Source organism: Propithecus coquereli, unplaced genomic scaffold (assembly GCF_000956105.1).
Source record: "Propithecus coquereli isolate 6110/MARCELLA unplaced genomic scaffold, Pcoq_1.0 Scaffold53, whole genome shotgun sequence".
NCBI lineage: Eukaryota > Metazoa > Chordata > Mammalia > Primates > Indriidae > Propithecus > Propithecus coquereli.
In genome coordinates this window covers 1,592,997-1,609,718 of record NW_012151174.1, presented here as the reverse complement: position 1 = coordinate 1,609,718, position 16,722 = coordinate 1,592,997, and the positions used below count along the sequence as shown (strand labels likewise).

The 16,722-nt window shown below is 54.1% G+C and overlaps 1 protein-coding gene across 2 annotated transcripts in view; it reads left to right on the top strand.

Moving 5' to 3' along the window:
- Positions 1–5,575: 5,575 nt before the first annotated feature.
- LOC105820524 (interferon lambda-1-like) overlaps positions 5,576–16,722 on the top strand; it is an 18,521-nt gene continuing 7,374 nt past the window's right edge. The window contains exons 1-3 of one of the 2 annotated variants that reach the window (XM_012657015.1): positions 5,576–5,585; positions 5,687–5,868; positions 6,154–6,206. In XM_012657015.1, the coding sequence (XP_012512469.1) occupies positions 5,576–5,585; positions 5,687–5,868; positions 6,154–6,206 (245 nt within the window). Of the gene's footprint in view, positions 5,586–5,661; positions 5,869–6,153; positions 6,207–16,722 lie in introns of those variants that run through there. The other variant, XM_012657016.1, reaches the window with a different exon arrangement.

The following is a 16,722-nucleotide window of genomic DNA, read 5'->3' as shown; positions in this document are numbered from 1 at the left end:
TGGCACTGAAACTCTGCCAGGATAGAGTCCGCTCACCAGCTTGCAGCATGCACCGCAAATCCACCATCGCTATATAGTGTTGGGTCCCCCAATGCGTAGAAAAATGAATCTGGAAACAAAAGGACAAATACCAAAATGGCATTGCTTCCCATCTGACCCACTGACCCACGTTAGAAGGCAGTTCTTCCTACCCCAAATTTAGATCAAGAGGCCCTGGTTCCCAGTGAAGGACCCTTGCTACCCAGAGCGCTGCAAGAATCCACTGAAGCCACAATGTGATTGCCACCCAGTTACTGTCCCTTCTGCGGAGAGAACCAGCAAACAAGGAGAGGAGTCCACACTTTGGCAGGAAGAACAACCCTGGTCGTCGGGAGGATGTGGGGCTGCTGCACAGACCAGACAGGGAGGGACAGGCTTAGCACCCAAGTGACCCACTGGGGCATCTTCAGTGACTCTGTTGACCAGTTTAAATGAAAAAGCGAATCGGCGGAGAGCAGCCACAGCCCAAGAAGGTCATGGTTACAAGGGCTTCAGACGGCACAGGGAGAAGGGTCTGGGTCACCCCATCACATAAGCCACCTAAGCCAGCCCTGGAGTTCAAGGTTACAGTGAGCTGTGATGGTGCTACTGTGCTCCAGCCTGGACAGCAGAGCAAGACCCCATCCCTTAAAACAACCAACAAACCAAATCTGGGAGACACATCAATGCCAACCCATAGGGTTAGAATCAGGAAGCTGTAATTGTGGTGGTGGCAGGGGGGGCAGGGGCTAGTGTCTTCCATTTGTCTCCCCACATCTACTCTCCCCATTTCTCCACCCTGCTCTGGGCGCCAGGGAGAGGGGAGAGGAGGTCAGGGTATGTATTCCCCAGTCTTCCTCCCTGTAGGGCCACCATAACCGGTCTGACTACCTACCTGATTCTCCTCCCCAGGCCAGGCAACCACACCCTCAACCCTCTCCCCTTCCTTTAGGCCTCCCCCCAGTGGCGATGCCCCTCCCCCATGCTGGCCCCAGGGCCTTGTGCTGGCCCTTGTCATTTTCCTTCACCATCCAATCCCTTTGGAAATGCTCACGGTATCAACCCTACCTCTAATTATCCTAAATTGATTGGGCCATCTGTTTCCTGCTGGGCCCTAACTGATAGACTATAATTAAAAACGTGGAGGAATGCAAATGAGAGATAATGGTAAGACGTTAAAAGCAGGCTACCAAACTGTATACAGCATGGTTCCAATTTGTGTGAAATTGTTCATAGAAAGGAACGGGTTGGGGGGGAAGGCGGAACAGTTACAAATTGTTAAAAAAAATTTTTTTATTTTTATCTCCATGTGGTAGGGTTAAAGATTCACTTTAACTCTCCAAGTTTTTGTATTGATGGAATCTTTTTTTTTTTTGAGACAGAGTCTCACTCTGTTGCCCCGGCTAGAGTGCAGTGGCGTCAGCCTAGCTCACAGCAACCTCAAACTCCTGGGCTCAAGCGATCCTCCTGCCTCAGCCTCCCGAGTAGCTGGGACTACAGGCATGCGCCACCATGCCCGGCTAATTTTTTTTTCTTCTATATATATATTTTTAGTTGTCCAGATAATTTCTTTCTATTTTTAGTAGAGACGGGGTCTTGCTCTTGCTCAGCCTGGTCTCGAACTCCTGACCTTGAGGGATCCACCCGCCTCGGCCTCCCAGAGTGTGTATTGATGGAATCTTTATGAGGAATAAGTGTTACTTTGGTAATCAGAAAACATATGCACAAATAAATACATGAACAATTGCTATATATTGGGAAAAATTGTTCCAGAGGTGGGATGAGGGGTGGGAGCAGATGGTGAAGTTACAGGTGGTTTTTTCTCTTGAATGCTTTTCTGTATTTTCCAAACTTTGTCCAACGCACATGCATGGCTAATTCTATCAGAAAAAAAAGGTAGATTTTATTTTTAAACTAAAACAAAGATGGATTGAGACAGACCAACAGACAGAGAGACCAGGGTCAGGATACTTGTTGGAAAAATGAATAGGAGTGCAGATGGAGTCACACTAAGCCAGAGACAGAGACAGGAACAGAGACCAAGAGACAAAAAGAGAGGCATGTACAGAGGGAGAGAGAGAGAATGAAATGAAGACAGAGAGGGAGACACTGAGTAAGATTTTTAAGAGCAGTTACACGGAGAACAAGCTTTGAAGCTGGACAGTGTGTAGGTTCAAACCCCACCTCTGCCACTAACTAGCTGTGTGTCTCGGAAGACTTCTTTCACTTCATTGGGGCTCAGTTTTCTCTCTGCAAAATAAGACAATAATGGAACATTATTGTGTCGTTCCATGAGAAAATATGTATGTATCAATACATAAAACAGGGTATGATGGACAGTAAATGCTATAAAAGGGCAGATTATTGTTGTAGAGCAAAGATAAGGACAACCAGGATGAGACTAACAAAGAAAAAGGAAATAGAGAGTAGAGACGGGGACAGAGATGGAATCTGGTAGCTGAGAGCTCCAGCCCAGCCACCCCTGGCCCAGGCCCGCTAGCTGGTAAACTCCTCCCAGCGCGCTGGGATCCTGGCGGCCTGGGGCCCGCACTGAGGTGCAGAAAGCCACCAAGGCCCATCGGGGCACTGCCGCCCAAGGTGGACACCACTCGAGGGACAGTGCAGGGCAAGTCCTACTGCAGCACGAGGCACGGAGGGTTCACTGCAGGCGAGGAGAGAGGGGAGAGAGGCCGAGCGGAGGAGCAGGTCTCGGTCCACGCTGTCTCCCCTCTGCCGGTGATGCCTGCCCGTGCTGTGAGCATCAGCCCCTCTGCGACCCCAGCCAGAGCAGGGGGCTGGACTCGCGGGCCCCTCTCTTTAGCCTCCCTGACGTCCCTTGCCTCCTGCAGGCGCACAGATGGGGACGAGTGGCGGAGACGCAGTGGCTACGGGGCTGTGGGTGGGGTGGACAGTGGGTGAGGTCGCGCTGGTCGCTGTCTGCTCTCGCGCTATGGTTCGCTGGACCCCAGGGCGCTGGCGCCGGCCAAGGCAATGAGGGACCACCACGCGAGGGGGGGCCCAGACCCACTCCGTCCCCCAGGACCCTGGACCCTCCAGGTCCCCACATGGCTGTCCCTGTCCCCAGGGGTCCTTGCGTCCTATCGCCCCCGCAGGCGCATCTCCTATCTCAGAGTCCAGAATTCTGGCCACGAGACCCCCCAGCAGACCCCCTCATAAACGCTAACACAGGCTTTGTGTCAGTCACAAAAGGGCGCCGTGGGTCCGCTGGGCGGACTCAGCTCCAAGTCTGGGCACAGGGCTTTGCTGGGGGAGCGCAGGGAGCATTTCAGTTCCCGTTCACGCCTTCGGAGAGCTCCGTGGTTCAGTGTACAACATGCACAACCGTACGCTGACCAATGTCATTCCACATCCGGGAATTCCAGACGGCCCCGCGATCAGGGGTCCTGGCGAGGGGGCACAGCCTCACCCGGCCCGCTTGTCCTGTAGGAGCAAGAGACACTGAGCTGGAGGCCGCCCAACTGCTCCATCCACACGAGGAGGGACCATTTCCAGCCCTTGGACCTGGCTCAGGGAAGCGCGGTCCCCCGGCGCGGGCCCTCCCCAACTCCCCGGGCCGTGCTGAGCAGCGTGCACAGCCCGAAGCTGTTCCCGGGCACTGGCCGTGAGTGACGTGAGTGACGGCCCGCACCCCGCTCCGCTCTAACCCTGCCAGCTTGGCCTGCGCCCCCAGGCTCGTAGCGAGCCCCATCGAGTTGCCAGTCTGTCCCGCTTAGCGGAAAAACCGGTCCAGATCCGATTCACGTCCTCTCGGTGTCCAGATCCGGGCTTGGGTCTGCTACTGGGAGGGTCACTGGCAGGTTAAGAGGTGAGGCCCCATTCTTCGCCTTCCTCATTGACCTCGTGTCCCCCCTCCAGCTGCAGCTGATCCAGCCAGACTCCCTCAAAGAAATCCCCTCCCGCCACGGAGGAGGCGTCGCCAGACAAGGTGAGCGGTGAGTGGCGCGGGCCGTACAGCGGTGAGACCGCAGGGAGGACCGGGTGAGGATGAAAGGGATGGCACTGAGGTTTGGAGCCGCTGGGGACCAGACGGGAGCTTCTTGGGAAGGAAAGTCCTGGCTCAGCCCCGCTCCCCCTCCTTCCCAGGTTCCAGGACTCGCCTGGATGCCCCGAAGCCACCATCACGTTCAATCGCCTGCAGCTGCTCACGTGGGACCCGACCCCGCCCTGCTCTGGCGGGATCCGAAACTCTCACGCCATTGGCCGCCCGGTTGGTCCTCTGTTGCCCCATTGGACCAGGGGAGTATCTCAGCCAATGGGCGCTGAGGTCCGGGAGGCTCCCTGCGCTGCCATTGGCCAGACTTCAACCCACCCGCGCCAGGTGCAAGAAGCGCAGGTATTTTCCCCCAAGGATGAGAACCCAGCTCCTCAGGGAGCGGCGACATTTCCATGTGGTGCTCTGTCCGAAGCTCTTCCAGGGGCTGGCCTGGCGACATACTTGAGCTCTGGGGACACTTGCTGATCCCCACGCACCGGGGATCAATTCTTCATTCTGTGATTACCAAGATACACACACTTCTCCCGGGTCCCGACCCCTGATGCGAACCCTCAACACCAGCTTGGAGATTCTATGAAGCTGTGACTCTGGGATCCCCCACGTCAGGGGCGCCATTCCCTAAGCGATTTGGTAGTGAAAGGCTCCAAACCCTAAAGTTACTGTCGTTCTTGGGCTTCTCTTACACGTGTGTTGTTTGCATTTGTGAAATTCTGTGTGTGTTTGCTATTCTGTCTCCTGGTTTTCAGTTATTAGTGTTTCGATTGCTTTGGTTGTTTTCCATATGATCACTTGCAGGTACCCTCGTCCAAGCCTAAATTTCATGCTTTCTGTCTCCATCACAGGTGGGGAAGGTAGGGAGAGGTGAGCCCTCTTAATTCTCCGGTGACCTGCATTTCTGACTCTCTCTCCGGATCAGCAGCCCCCCTCCCGGGGTTTTCTCCTGTTCCCCAAACAGTCTCCCCGTGGGAAGCTCCAGGTTCTTCAGGCAGCGCCCCCTGGGGGTACCCTTCCCCCCCCTCATGCATTGGGACATTCTGCAGAACAGCGGGTCGCCGTCCTTCTCTCCTCGCCAGTCCTGGATCCCGCCCCGTCAGGGCACCGTCACCCCCTCCTTGTGGGGCTGGAGCTGCCAGCACTGAGGATTCCTCTTGGGAACTGACTTCACCTGGGTGATCCAGTCCCTGTCAGTTTCTCTTTCCCGCCAGCTGCTCACCTGGCTTGTGTCCCGCCCTGCTCTGGGCTTCCCCGGCCTGGGGCTCCCCTGGTGGCCAATTTCAACCTCTGAGTTTTCACTTTTCCTACGTCACCTGGGACCGCCCATTTGTGCCGGCTAAAAGCTACACCTTGGATCTCAGGCGGGAACTGTACCACGCACGTGGCTAGAAACGCAGAGACAGCGCTCTCCGCACAGGGCAGCCGGCTGGGACCCAGGAGAGGAGACTGAGCCCAGAGAATCCAAGCGAGACTCAGTGACAGACCCCAGGTGACAGCCTGAGTGGACACTAGGGTGCCCCGTCTGCTGACAAAGACCAGAGACCAGGAATGAAACTCGGTGAGCCCCACATGGCTGTCCGTGGCGGTCACCTCCCTGCAGCCCCCGGCCTCGGCCCCAACACGCTCCATCTCTGAGCACCCTTCCCTTCCCTGACACAGACATGGCCGCGGGCTGCATGCCGGTGCTGGTGCTGATGGCCGTGGCGCTGACCAGGACTGCAGCAATTCCTGTCACCAGGCACCTCAGGGCCGTCTCGGATGCAAGGGGCTGCCACATAGCCCAGTTCAAGTCCCTGTCCCCAAAGGAGCTGCAGGCCTTCAAGATGGCCAAAGACGCCTTAGTGAGTCTCCCCGCTGCCACTCCTGTGGGGGCTGGCCTCCACCCCTCCCTCCAGGGTCGCCATGCTGGCTCTGCTGAAAGGGGGCCTCCACCCTTCCTTCCCGGGGCTGCCTCCTCCCGGCTCCCATAGCAGGCTGCCTCCAGCTCTGACTGCCACGGAGGTGTCTCTACCGTCCTCCTGGGAGTGATCCTCCCCTCGTCCCATTCTCAGCCATCCTGCCATCCCTCCAGCGTGGTCCAGCCTCCACCCCTCCTGCTGGGGCTAACCTGTGCCCTTGCTCCCTAGGAAGAGTCCCTCTTGCTGAGGGACCGCAGGTGCGGCTCCCGCCCCTTCCCCAGGCCCTGGAGCCTGAGGCAGCTGCAGGTGAGTTGGCAGAGGCAGGAGCAGCCCTGCCCTCCCCAGCCCCGCTCTCCTGGCTGCGTCGTTGGCCCTGTCACCTTCTCCTTCTGGCCTGTCCCTCTCTCCTGCCCTGCAACCTGTGCCTCCTTACCCCCCTCCCTGGCCACATTGGCTGTGCCCTCTCACCTGTCCCCCACCTGTCACTTTCTACTGTTCCTCTCTCCCCCACACCTGCTCTGTCCCACGTGGAATCTCTCCTGTCTTCTGCCTCCTTCCTCAGGTGTGGGAGCGCCCCGTGGCCCTGGACGCTGAGCTGGCCCTGACGCTGAAGGTCCTGGGGGCCGTGGCTGACACAGCCCTGGGGGACGTCCTGGACCAGCCCCTTCGCATGCTGAGCTACCTCCGGTCCCAGCTCCAGGCCTGTGTGAGTGCTCGGGCCCCGGGGTCCCCATGTCTGTGGGCTGTGACCACCGTACTCCCCCTGCAGCCAGACCCTGCCTCACACCCGCCCCTCTGCCCACAGGGCCTGGCTCAGCCCACGGCAGGCCCCAGGCCCCGGGGCCGCCTCCAGCACTGGCTGCACCGGCTCCAGGAGGCCCCGAGGACAGTGAGTGACCAGGAGGGGGACTGTTTACTGGGGAGCACCTGGGAGCCCAGAGACTGGGCAGCCACCAACCCATCCCTTCCTCCCCCACAGGAGTCCCCGGGCTGCCTGGAGGCCTCTGTCACTTTCAACCTCTTCCGCCTCCTCACCCGGGACCTGAAATGTGTCGCCAGTAGACACCATTGTGCCTCTCCCCTGTGACCCACCTGCCACTTGTCTTGGAATCTTAGATTGTATTTGCCTCTTAATTTATTGCCACTGCACTATTTATGTATTTATGTGTGTGAATTCTCAAACTCACATCCAATAAAATGTTTATTTTTCTACTTTTTATAAACTTTGTTGGAATAAACAAGGAAAAGAGGACAGAGGGGTGCGGTGTGGGGGTAGGGGGGTGCGGTGCAGCGCTCAGTGGCCCTGGGGCTGGGGCCCGCAGTGCTAAAGCAGCCACAGGAAACCAATACGACAGCCTTGTAAGATTTGCCTCATTTGAGGTCGTTGCGTGATCTTTGAGCTGGGTGGCTTCTATCTGCTGACGAGAGGAAGGGGCTGCCACGGCGGGCTTGGTGGGCTTGGGGCATCTCGGAGCATAAGGCTCTCGCTGCGTCTGCCCAGATATCCCCATCTCAAGTCTCCGGGTCCTGCTTCGGCACAGGAGACTTGCGGAGCTGGGGGTCAGTTTTCCCTGAAGCCCCCCAGCTCTGAGGAAGGTCTTCCGAGCCTGTTTTCGCTTTGTCTGCTACCAAGATGGACTCTGGCGTTCAAGTTCTGCCTTGAACTGCTGATGAGTCACCTGAGCCTCCGTGATCTCCCCTCAGTGAACCAGTGGTCTCAGGAAGAGCCATCGGTTCTACGGGGCTTGTTCCCTTTCCCCCAAGACGCCCCGAAGCCTGGGACACCACCCCCGCCCAGGCTCCTCTCTCCCCAGCCTCACCCCTGAGCACCCCAGGTCAAAATCCTGACCACCGCTAAGCATGGCAGGGCAGGGCTCTCTGCACGCCACCTGCCCCCATGGAGGGATCGCACTGACAGTGTAAAAGGAAAATCAGAGTGTCAGGGCCACCCCCTACACTCCTTATGCAAAAGAGAAGGTAAAAGCCTCAGCCCCCTGTGAAGACCTGGCCCCACAGATCGCTCCTTAAGGAAATTTCTTGCTAACCTCCCATAAACAAGGACAGGCAAATTGTACCTACGTCTGGCACCTAAAACTAAAGCCTGTCTGATTCCACACTGATAGTGAATCACAAGTTTATCTTACAGGTGACAGAACAGGAGACCAGACAGACTCAGACATTCTTCCACCTACCCAGGGACATCTACATAATTGATGCTTCCGGTCACTCCCTTATTTTATGGAAAATGTAGATTTCTTGGGCCTCACAAGAATGGAACCATTACGTCATCAGCTCCCTTTCCCCCTGCCTTTTTCCTTCTCTCTGTATGCCTTTACTTTTTTATTTTTTTTTCCTTTTAATTAAAAAAAAAATTACGTTTATCGTTTTTCATTTTTTCATTTTTTCATTTTTCTATCTCTTCCACATCCAACATGCAGGGATATGTATGCCTTTAAAATGCTGAAAGTTCCGACCTCCCCTTTGGAAAAACAGCCATAGCTTGTCTACCATTCGGGTTTGTCCCAGGAGCGTCCTCAAAATCGTGGCTCGATAAACCTCCATTGATTGAGATTTTTGCCTCATTTACTTGGGTCAACACCAGTCAATAGCGAGTGACCCCATTTCAATAGCCCCCTTGTGGCGTCGCTTGCCAGGATCACTTTTGATGCAAATGGGCTGCGATTCGGTTCCCTGGAAGCACCTGAGACAGAACCGTGGGGCCGGAAGGTTGATTGGGGGGGCTCTCCGGAGATTCTCCTGTAAGAACACGAGGAAGGCACCACGGTGGGGCAAGGTGGCCACAGGGCAATGCAATGGGGGCTTTAGCCCATCCCACGGTGAGCTCTGCAGCAGGGAAGGCCCTTCAGAGTTGTCACAAACTGCAGCCAGGGACTCAGGCTTTGGTATGTCTGTGTCAGGCCACCAGTGGCCATGGGCAGTCCCCTAGCAGGGGGACGAAATTTGAGCCAAGGCACCTCCCTGGGGCTGCTGGCACTTCCCACAAGGGGTGCAGCTGGGAGCCATGAGCAGCCAGCACCCCCAACTGCTGGGGGCCGGGCCTGGGGGTCCTGAAGAGGGATCGGGGCAGAGCAGAGCTGTGTCCACCACCCGGCTGCGGCGTGGGGGCCTCGCCTGTGCACGGCCCTTCCCGGGTCTGGGCACGGCCCTGTCATTGTGCTTACATAGCCGTGTATTTTTATAAAATTAACAAAATGAAATCTTTTTCCATTCTCTTTCTTAAAACGAGCCCCTACACTGTAGAAGCAAGTGCCGAGCCCCACTAATCCGGATCAGCCCCCATAAGCGAGGGCAACTCGAAGCAGAGACTCCGCGCTGGGTGGAGTCTGCGCAGGGGCTGAGCTGCCGGGACAAAGAGCCCCCAAGTCCAGTGGGTGCGACCCCGCAGTGCGATCCTCTGCCGGCTCCTGGTCCCACGGTGCCTGGTCCCGCTGGCAAGACGGCTCTACTCAGCCATCCGGGGGTCCCGAGTCCTTCCAGCTTTGTGTGCCTCGGTCCCCTCGGGTGGCTTCCTTCACCTTCTCACGCACTGGACGTCACGGCAGCCTCGCAAAGCCTGTGGGTCCTTCTCAGAATGAAAGAAAATACACGGGACAAAGGAATCCAATTTTTTTTGTAACGCAGTGATCAAAATATTTTTTCACACTGTGATATCGTAATTTATGTGCTTCTTCGTTAATGCATTAAGTAAAAAATCACTTGTGGCAGCTCTAATAACTACTGTGACTTAGAAGCAGAGATGAGCATAAACGCTATTTCAAGATGCCTGCTAGGAAACAATGTGATATGAAAATGTCTGTAATTTCTTTCGATGACAGAGTTCCAAGTTCTACTAATGCAGCTGTGGTTGGTTCCCTAGACTCGTAATAGATTTGTGGTAGATCTAATAGTGGCCCCCAAAGATGTTCTTAATCCCTGGCCCCTGGGAATATGTTCTGTTACATGGCAAAGCGGACTTCGCAGACGCGATTAGGTTAAGAGTTTGAGATGGGGACATTGTCTTGGGTTGTCCAGGTGGATCCAATGTAATCACAAACGTCCTTATAAGAGAGAAGGAAGGGGGTTGGAGTCAGTAGTGGGAAATAAGACAACAGAAGCAGCAAGTTGGAATGATGGAAGGACAGGAACACGAGCCAAGAAATGCAGGAAGCCTGCCAAAGCTGTCAACGGCAAGGAAAAGGATTCTCCCTGGGAGCCTGCAGGGGGACCAGCCCTGCTGACACCTTGCGCTTCCAGAAGAACCACCTGGTCAACTCTCAGATCTTGAGAAATAATAAATCACTGTGTCTTTACCCACCGAATGTTGGGTCATTTGTCATGTATCGGTAGGTAACGAAAACGGGCAGGCAGAGACATAAGAGGTGACCAAAGGAAACATACAAAGAAGAGACCAATTCCTTAACCATTGATTAAAGCCCAATATCCTGTAGGTCCCAAGGAAAGCTGGGGAGGCAGAAGAGGCAAATCATATATTTAGGTCATTAAATGTGAAATGTTGGCCAGGCGTGGTGGCTCATGCCTGTAATCCTAGCACTCTGGGAGGCCGAGGCAGGAGGATCACTTGAGGTCAGGAGTTCAAGACCAGCCTGAGCAAGATTAAGATCCTGTCTCGACCAGAAATAGATGAAAAAAAAAAAAATTAGCCAAGCGACTAAAAATAGAAAAATAAAAAAATTAGCTGGGTATAGTGGCGCATGCCTGTAGTCCCAGCTACTCAGGAGGCTGAGGCAGGAGGATCCCTTGAGCCCAGGAGTTTGAGGTTGCTGTGAGCTAAGCTGACGCTGCTGCACTGTAGCCGGGCGACAGAGCAAGATTCTGTCTCAAAAATAAATACATAAACATAAATAAATATGAAATGTCCAATTTCTAATAAAAAGTGTGGTTTATTATGTCTCAAACAAAAAACAGTACAATTGCTCAAAGTATGCGCCTAAACTAACCACACAGTTTTGCGATCTTAACGGTAGCTCGTTTATACCAGCAGCAAAGAAGCCTGGAGAGCGAGTGGTGATGAAATCGTGAAAGGCGTTTTCCACGGCTTGTCGGGAACTGAATATTTTTCATTGCAAAAAGTGGTCCAAAGTCTGGAAGAAGTGCAAGAGGTTTTCTGGGCGCCGCCGGGGAAGCAGGCAACGTCGGGGGCGCAGCCAAGCCAGCGCTGGTGGGTGGCGCGGAAGGCTGCGGAGGGCTCTCATGAAAGCCGGAGCCAAACAGCACGCCCTCTGCGGGAGCCCCGCACCGGCCAAGGCCAGATGTACCCGGTCCTCAGCTCACTAAACAGCCGGCCCCGCGTCCCCCACGCCAGCAGGAACATGCTGGGGCTGGGGCGAGCCTGTGAAAGCAGTGACCAGGCAAGACACCCTCTGAGACGCCTGGATACGCTGCTGCTACCCGAGTGAAAAGAGAAAGCAGACAGAGGGCAAATGCTGGCGAAAGCTGTCCCCTGCAGCAGCGTGGCCCTGGAGCAACCACACAGGGCGGAGCAGTGCAGAGAAAGCGCGCTCACCGGCCACCTGGACCCAGCAAGGAGGGCCCCACCCCCCCTCCGATGTCCCTCCAGCGCCCTCTACTGGCCAGGCCCCGCAAGTTCCTGGCTGGCAAAGGGGAAACACGTGCAAGGGGTGGCCCCTCAGTAGACAGCCCGTAAAAAGAGTGAGTTTAGGGGTCAAGAAGTAAATGCACCTAGGAAGTAATTCTGTTGCTACGTGACTGACAGCGGACATGTGACCTGGGATTCACCAATTAGGTGCATCCACAGGAGCTTGGCTTCAAAGCGAGCCCCTATCCTAGGAGAAGTGAGAACATAGGTCCGAAGGAAAACTTGTATCTGAATGTTCACAGCAGCATTATTTATAATAGCCAAAGAGTGCAGACAAACCAAAAAAGTCTATCGACTGATGACTGGATAGACAAAATGTGGTCTATCCTACAATGGAATACTATGCAGCCAGAAAAAAGAAGGAAATTTTGGCTGGGCGTGGTGGCTCAGGCCTGTAATCCTAGCACTCTGGGAGGCCGAGGCGGGAGGATCGCTCAAGGTCAGGAGTTCGAGACCAGCCTGAGCAAGAGTGAGACCCCCCCACCCCATCTCTACTAAAAATAGAAAGAAATGATCTGGACAACTAAAAATATATATGTAGAAAAAATTAGCTGGGCATGGTCGCTCGTGCCTGTAATCCCAGTTACAGGAGGCTGAGGCAGGAGGATCGCTTGAGCCCAGGAGTTTGAGGTTGCTGTGAGCTAGGCTGACACCTCGGCACTGTAGCCAGGGCAACAGAGCCAGACTCTGTCTCAAAAAAAAAAAAAGTACAGCCACTAGGACATACGGATGAATTGAAAATGGTATGATCGTGTGTGTGAGAGAGAGAGAGGTGTTGGGATGGTTACAATGAAGCCTCCATTTCATCAACAGGAAAAGGAGAACATACTACATAGGGTTGTTGTGGGGAGTCTATGTAATGTGGGTATAAAGCACTTAGCACATTTCATGAAACATCATCTGATACTAGGACCCATCAGATTTCTTCTGGCACCACCAAAAACCCCATATATTCCCCTAGGATTCAAAAAAAAGTCTCCACTATGCCCCAAATTCTTCAAAAACATCTGTCCCTTCCTTAGTACTTTGTCCTTTCACCAGCCTTAGGAAGTAGATGTGACTCAGGGTGACTTCCTTTCCTCCCACTACTCTGTGGGTTCTGAGGATTCTACACTCAGGATTCTCTTTCTAGAAGACTTCCAGGCTCACCACGCTAGCCTCCTTTCTGTTTCCCTTTCACTTTCAGTCTCTCATCTGTCCTCTCTTGATGACACCTGGGCTTCTCCAGCCCCGCCCTGGCGGTAAATTCCAAATTGAGGTGGCACATTTGCTTTTCTTACATCAGCTGGCGTTGCCCCTCTGGCGAATCCAGTGGCTCATGCCCTTGCTTGCCTTATAGTCCACTGGGGAACTCTAAAGATACCTATCTGGGCTGCGACCTCGGAGATTTGGTTCATTGTAATGAGTACTCTACCAGCGGTTCCTAAACTTTAAAGTGCATTAAAATCAGCTGGAGTCTCGCTAACCCATAGAGAGTCTGGACACTCCTCCTCCCCAATTTCTGATTCAGCAGCTCAGAGAATTTTCATTTCTGACAAATTCGCAGGTGAAGCTGATGCTACTAGTCCAAGGACCACACTTTGAGAATCACGGCTCTATCCCAGGAGGTGGTAATATGGGATGGTTAAAACTCTCACCCCTGAAAGTGTGGTCCAAACCCCAACAGCATTAGCAACACCTTGGGAGAGTGCTAGAAATGCAGACTCTCTGATGCATTTGTAGTTCGTGAGCGTGGTGATTGGGCTTTCACGTGCACGCGTGAGATGTGCCTCTCTCAATCCTTCTTACGACCTGGGCATGTTACCCATCTGACATTAAAAAAAAAAAAGGAAATGCAGAAATGCAGAATCTCGGGCCCAAGTCCAGATCTAATGAATCAGAAATCTGCATTTTAACAATATCTCCAGGTAATTCATACACATGTTAAAGTTGAAGAAGTACCAGGTTCAGTCCCAGTGCTGCCCATTATTAACTATGAGATCTGGAAGCATCTTCCTGAGGTCTCAGTTTCCTCATCTGTAAAATGGGAGTAATTGTATTAATAATACCTACATCGTAAGGTTATATAGTAAGGATTAAATGAATTGACATACAAGCATAACAGTGCCTTGCATAGGAGATGCCCCAAATAAATGTTTGTTATTTTCGTTGTTATTGTTATATAGTATTATTACAATAATCCCCCCTTACCCATGGGGGATGCATTCCAAGACCCCCAGTGGATGCCTGAAACCACGGACAGCACCAAACCCTGCATATACTATGTTTTTTCTATCTGATAACCAAGGTGGCTACTAAGTGGCTAACAGGCCGGTAGCGTATACAGTGTGGATATTCAGGACAAAGGGACAATTCACATCCCAGGTGGGATGTGCAAGGTTTCCTCATGCACAGAACGGAGCACAGTTTAACACTGATGAATTGTTGATTTCTGGAATTCGTGGACTGTGGTTGGCTGCGGGTAATTGAAACTATGGGTAAGGGAGGACTACGATGTTGTTATTATTATTATTATTTTCAGCTCCAGGTGTTTCCAATGTGCAGCCGAAGCTAAGAAATACTAAGCAAGGCCAAACCCTTCCCCCGGGACCCCAGGAGCCATGGAGATATCGATAAAGGTGTCAAAACAAACTGAAATGGAGATGCAGACAGCAGGACAGAGGCCGGAATTAGAAAAACAGCCGCAAAGCCCCAGAGACGAGACTTCAGAAATCAAAAGCTGAATCCAGCGTCTCCCAGCAGGAGAGACAGAGACTGCAAGGAAATACACCCGCAGAGAAAGACCAGCCCACTCTCGCAGCCGGAAGTCGGGGCGAAGCTAAGTGAGGCCGACCTCCCTTCCCGATCAGCATCCATCCGTCTGTCTGTCCATCCATCCATCTCACTCCTTTCCCCAATCCACGGCCCGGCCCTGACTCCCCTCTCCTGGCCATGTCCTTCGTGAGTCTCCCCACAGGGTGGCTGCGAAGGCCAGCTCTGCAGCCAGACAGACCTGGGTTTGAATCTGACCCCACCACCTACCGTGTAACCTGGGCAGATTACTTCTCTGTGCCTCGGTTTCCCCATGTAGGAAAATGGGAAATCATAATAAGATGTCTGACCTCCTAAGTGTGTCCTGAGGATTTCGGAGGCTCACACAGGTGACGTCTTTAGAACGGTGCCCAGGACAGGTAGGCATTCCAGTGGAGCCATGTGGCCGATGGTGTCCCACGCCTCCGGCTCTCCCTGGGGTCGCGCCTCCCTCTGATCTCTGTGGACTCACACTCTCCTCCTCCCGGGGAGACTACTGACGTGTACCCTCCGTCCCTCAAGCCGTGGACTGAGGCTCCTTCCCCCTCTGCCTCTGTCCTCAGACCCACTCCCCCTGAGGGACAGTGACAGGAAACACTTGGTCAGCCCTAGCACATCCCGGGGGCTCATTAGTAGCTGAGGAAAGAATGGATGAAGGAATTCTTTGGGACTCCAGGCCGGACGGGTGGGTCATGGCTCCCCCGCCCCCCACAGGACGTGAAACCGGGGACCTGCCACTGCAAGTGAGGCACTGAGGGGCGCGAAGGATGGGTCCGTGGGAGGGACAAAGGTGGGCGGGATGGTGGGGTCAGGCGAAGGGGGACAGGGCCCAGTGAGGCGAAGGGGACCCACTAGGTCAGGTTGAAGAGGGGGAGAGGCACGAGGAGACAGACCCGAGTGGTCCTGGTGACCGGCACTGCTGAGGAGGTTCCAGGACACGGGCGAGGGACAAAATCGGGAAAGGGGGGAAGAACCCAATGGGGTCCCAGCTCCCCCCTCCCGCGGCAGCCTGCTCTGGCCCAGCCTCTCTAACCTGTCCCTCGTCACCTTTCCCCTCCCCTTGCCCCCCTTGCCCACCTGTGCCAAGGCCTGCCCCCCATCTACGTGTGCGCCCCTCCCCCCTCCGTTCCCACGTGGGGGGCAGGGGGGCCCTCCTCACCCTTCCCCTTCCCCTTTCCCCTCCACCTCTTCCGCATCTGTCCTCCTCGACCTTTTCCCTACTTGTCTCCTACCGGCTGCGACTTCCTGTTTCCCACCGAGCGTCCCGCGTGCCCCTCCCAGAGCTTCTGGGCACCCTGGCGCGGGGGCGGGGCTGCGGGACCCGAGGGTCTGGCCGGCCAGCGGCGGAGCCAGTCCCCCTCGTCCACGCCCAGCTGCACTGAAATGCCCCTTCTGCCCTGCCGCCACCCCTCTGCCTTGGAGGGTTACCCCCGACACCGTAGTCTGTTCCCGCTGCAATAACAAATTACCATAAACTGGGTAGCTTATAAACGCCAGAAATTTATTTATTGCAGTACTAGAGGCTGGACGTCCAAGATCAAGGCGCCGGCAGACTAGGTGTGCAATGAGGGCCCTTTTCCTGGTTCATTGGCTGGGACTTCTGGCTGTGTCCTCACCTGGTGGAATGTGCCAGAACACTAATCCCATTCGTGAGAGTTCCGCCCCCATGACCTCATCTCCTCCCCAAGGTCCCACCTCCTAATTCCATCACCTTGGGGATTAGGATTTCGACATAAGAATTGGGGCTGGGGGTGGGGCACAAACCATAGCACCCCCTGTGGGGGTCCTGAGAGACACACCAGAGAATCCAAGGTGGCCCAGCTGGCACTGTGGAAGGGGGTGGGCAAAGGAAGTTGGTCTGCGACCTCCTCTGACTCAGGGTCCTTTGACTCAGCTCTTCCCAACCCCACGTGGGAACCTGACCCTGTTTTCCTTCCCCCTCACCTACTAGGACCCCCCGGGGCAAGTTTCCAGAAGCATTGCTAAGCGAGGAAAGCAAGTTGTGGAAAAATGCATACAGTATGATTGAATCCACTTTGGTAAAATCAACAACAAAAACAATATGTGCATGAGTCTACACTTGATTTAAGTGGCTGTCAGTCAACAATGGTTATCTAAAGGGGTTGGAGTGGGAAAAAGAGGTGGGGAGGAAAGAAGAAAAGAAAAAAAAACCTGTAGCTCCATGGAAAAATATGCACGGAATAATTTTCTTTCTTCTAGTACGTTTTTATCAACTTTGACTTTTTCTTTTTTTCTTTTTTTGAAAATTATGAAGATAACCTTTTGTTTTTTTCAACTTTGACTTTTTACAAACTTTTTTATTTTAAAATACTATCTACTGGCCGGGCGCGGTGGCTCACGCCTGTAATCCTAGCACTCTGGGAGGCCGA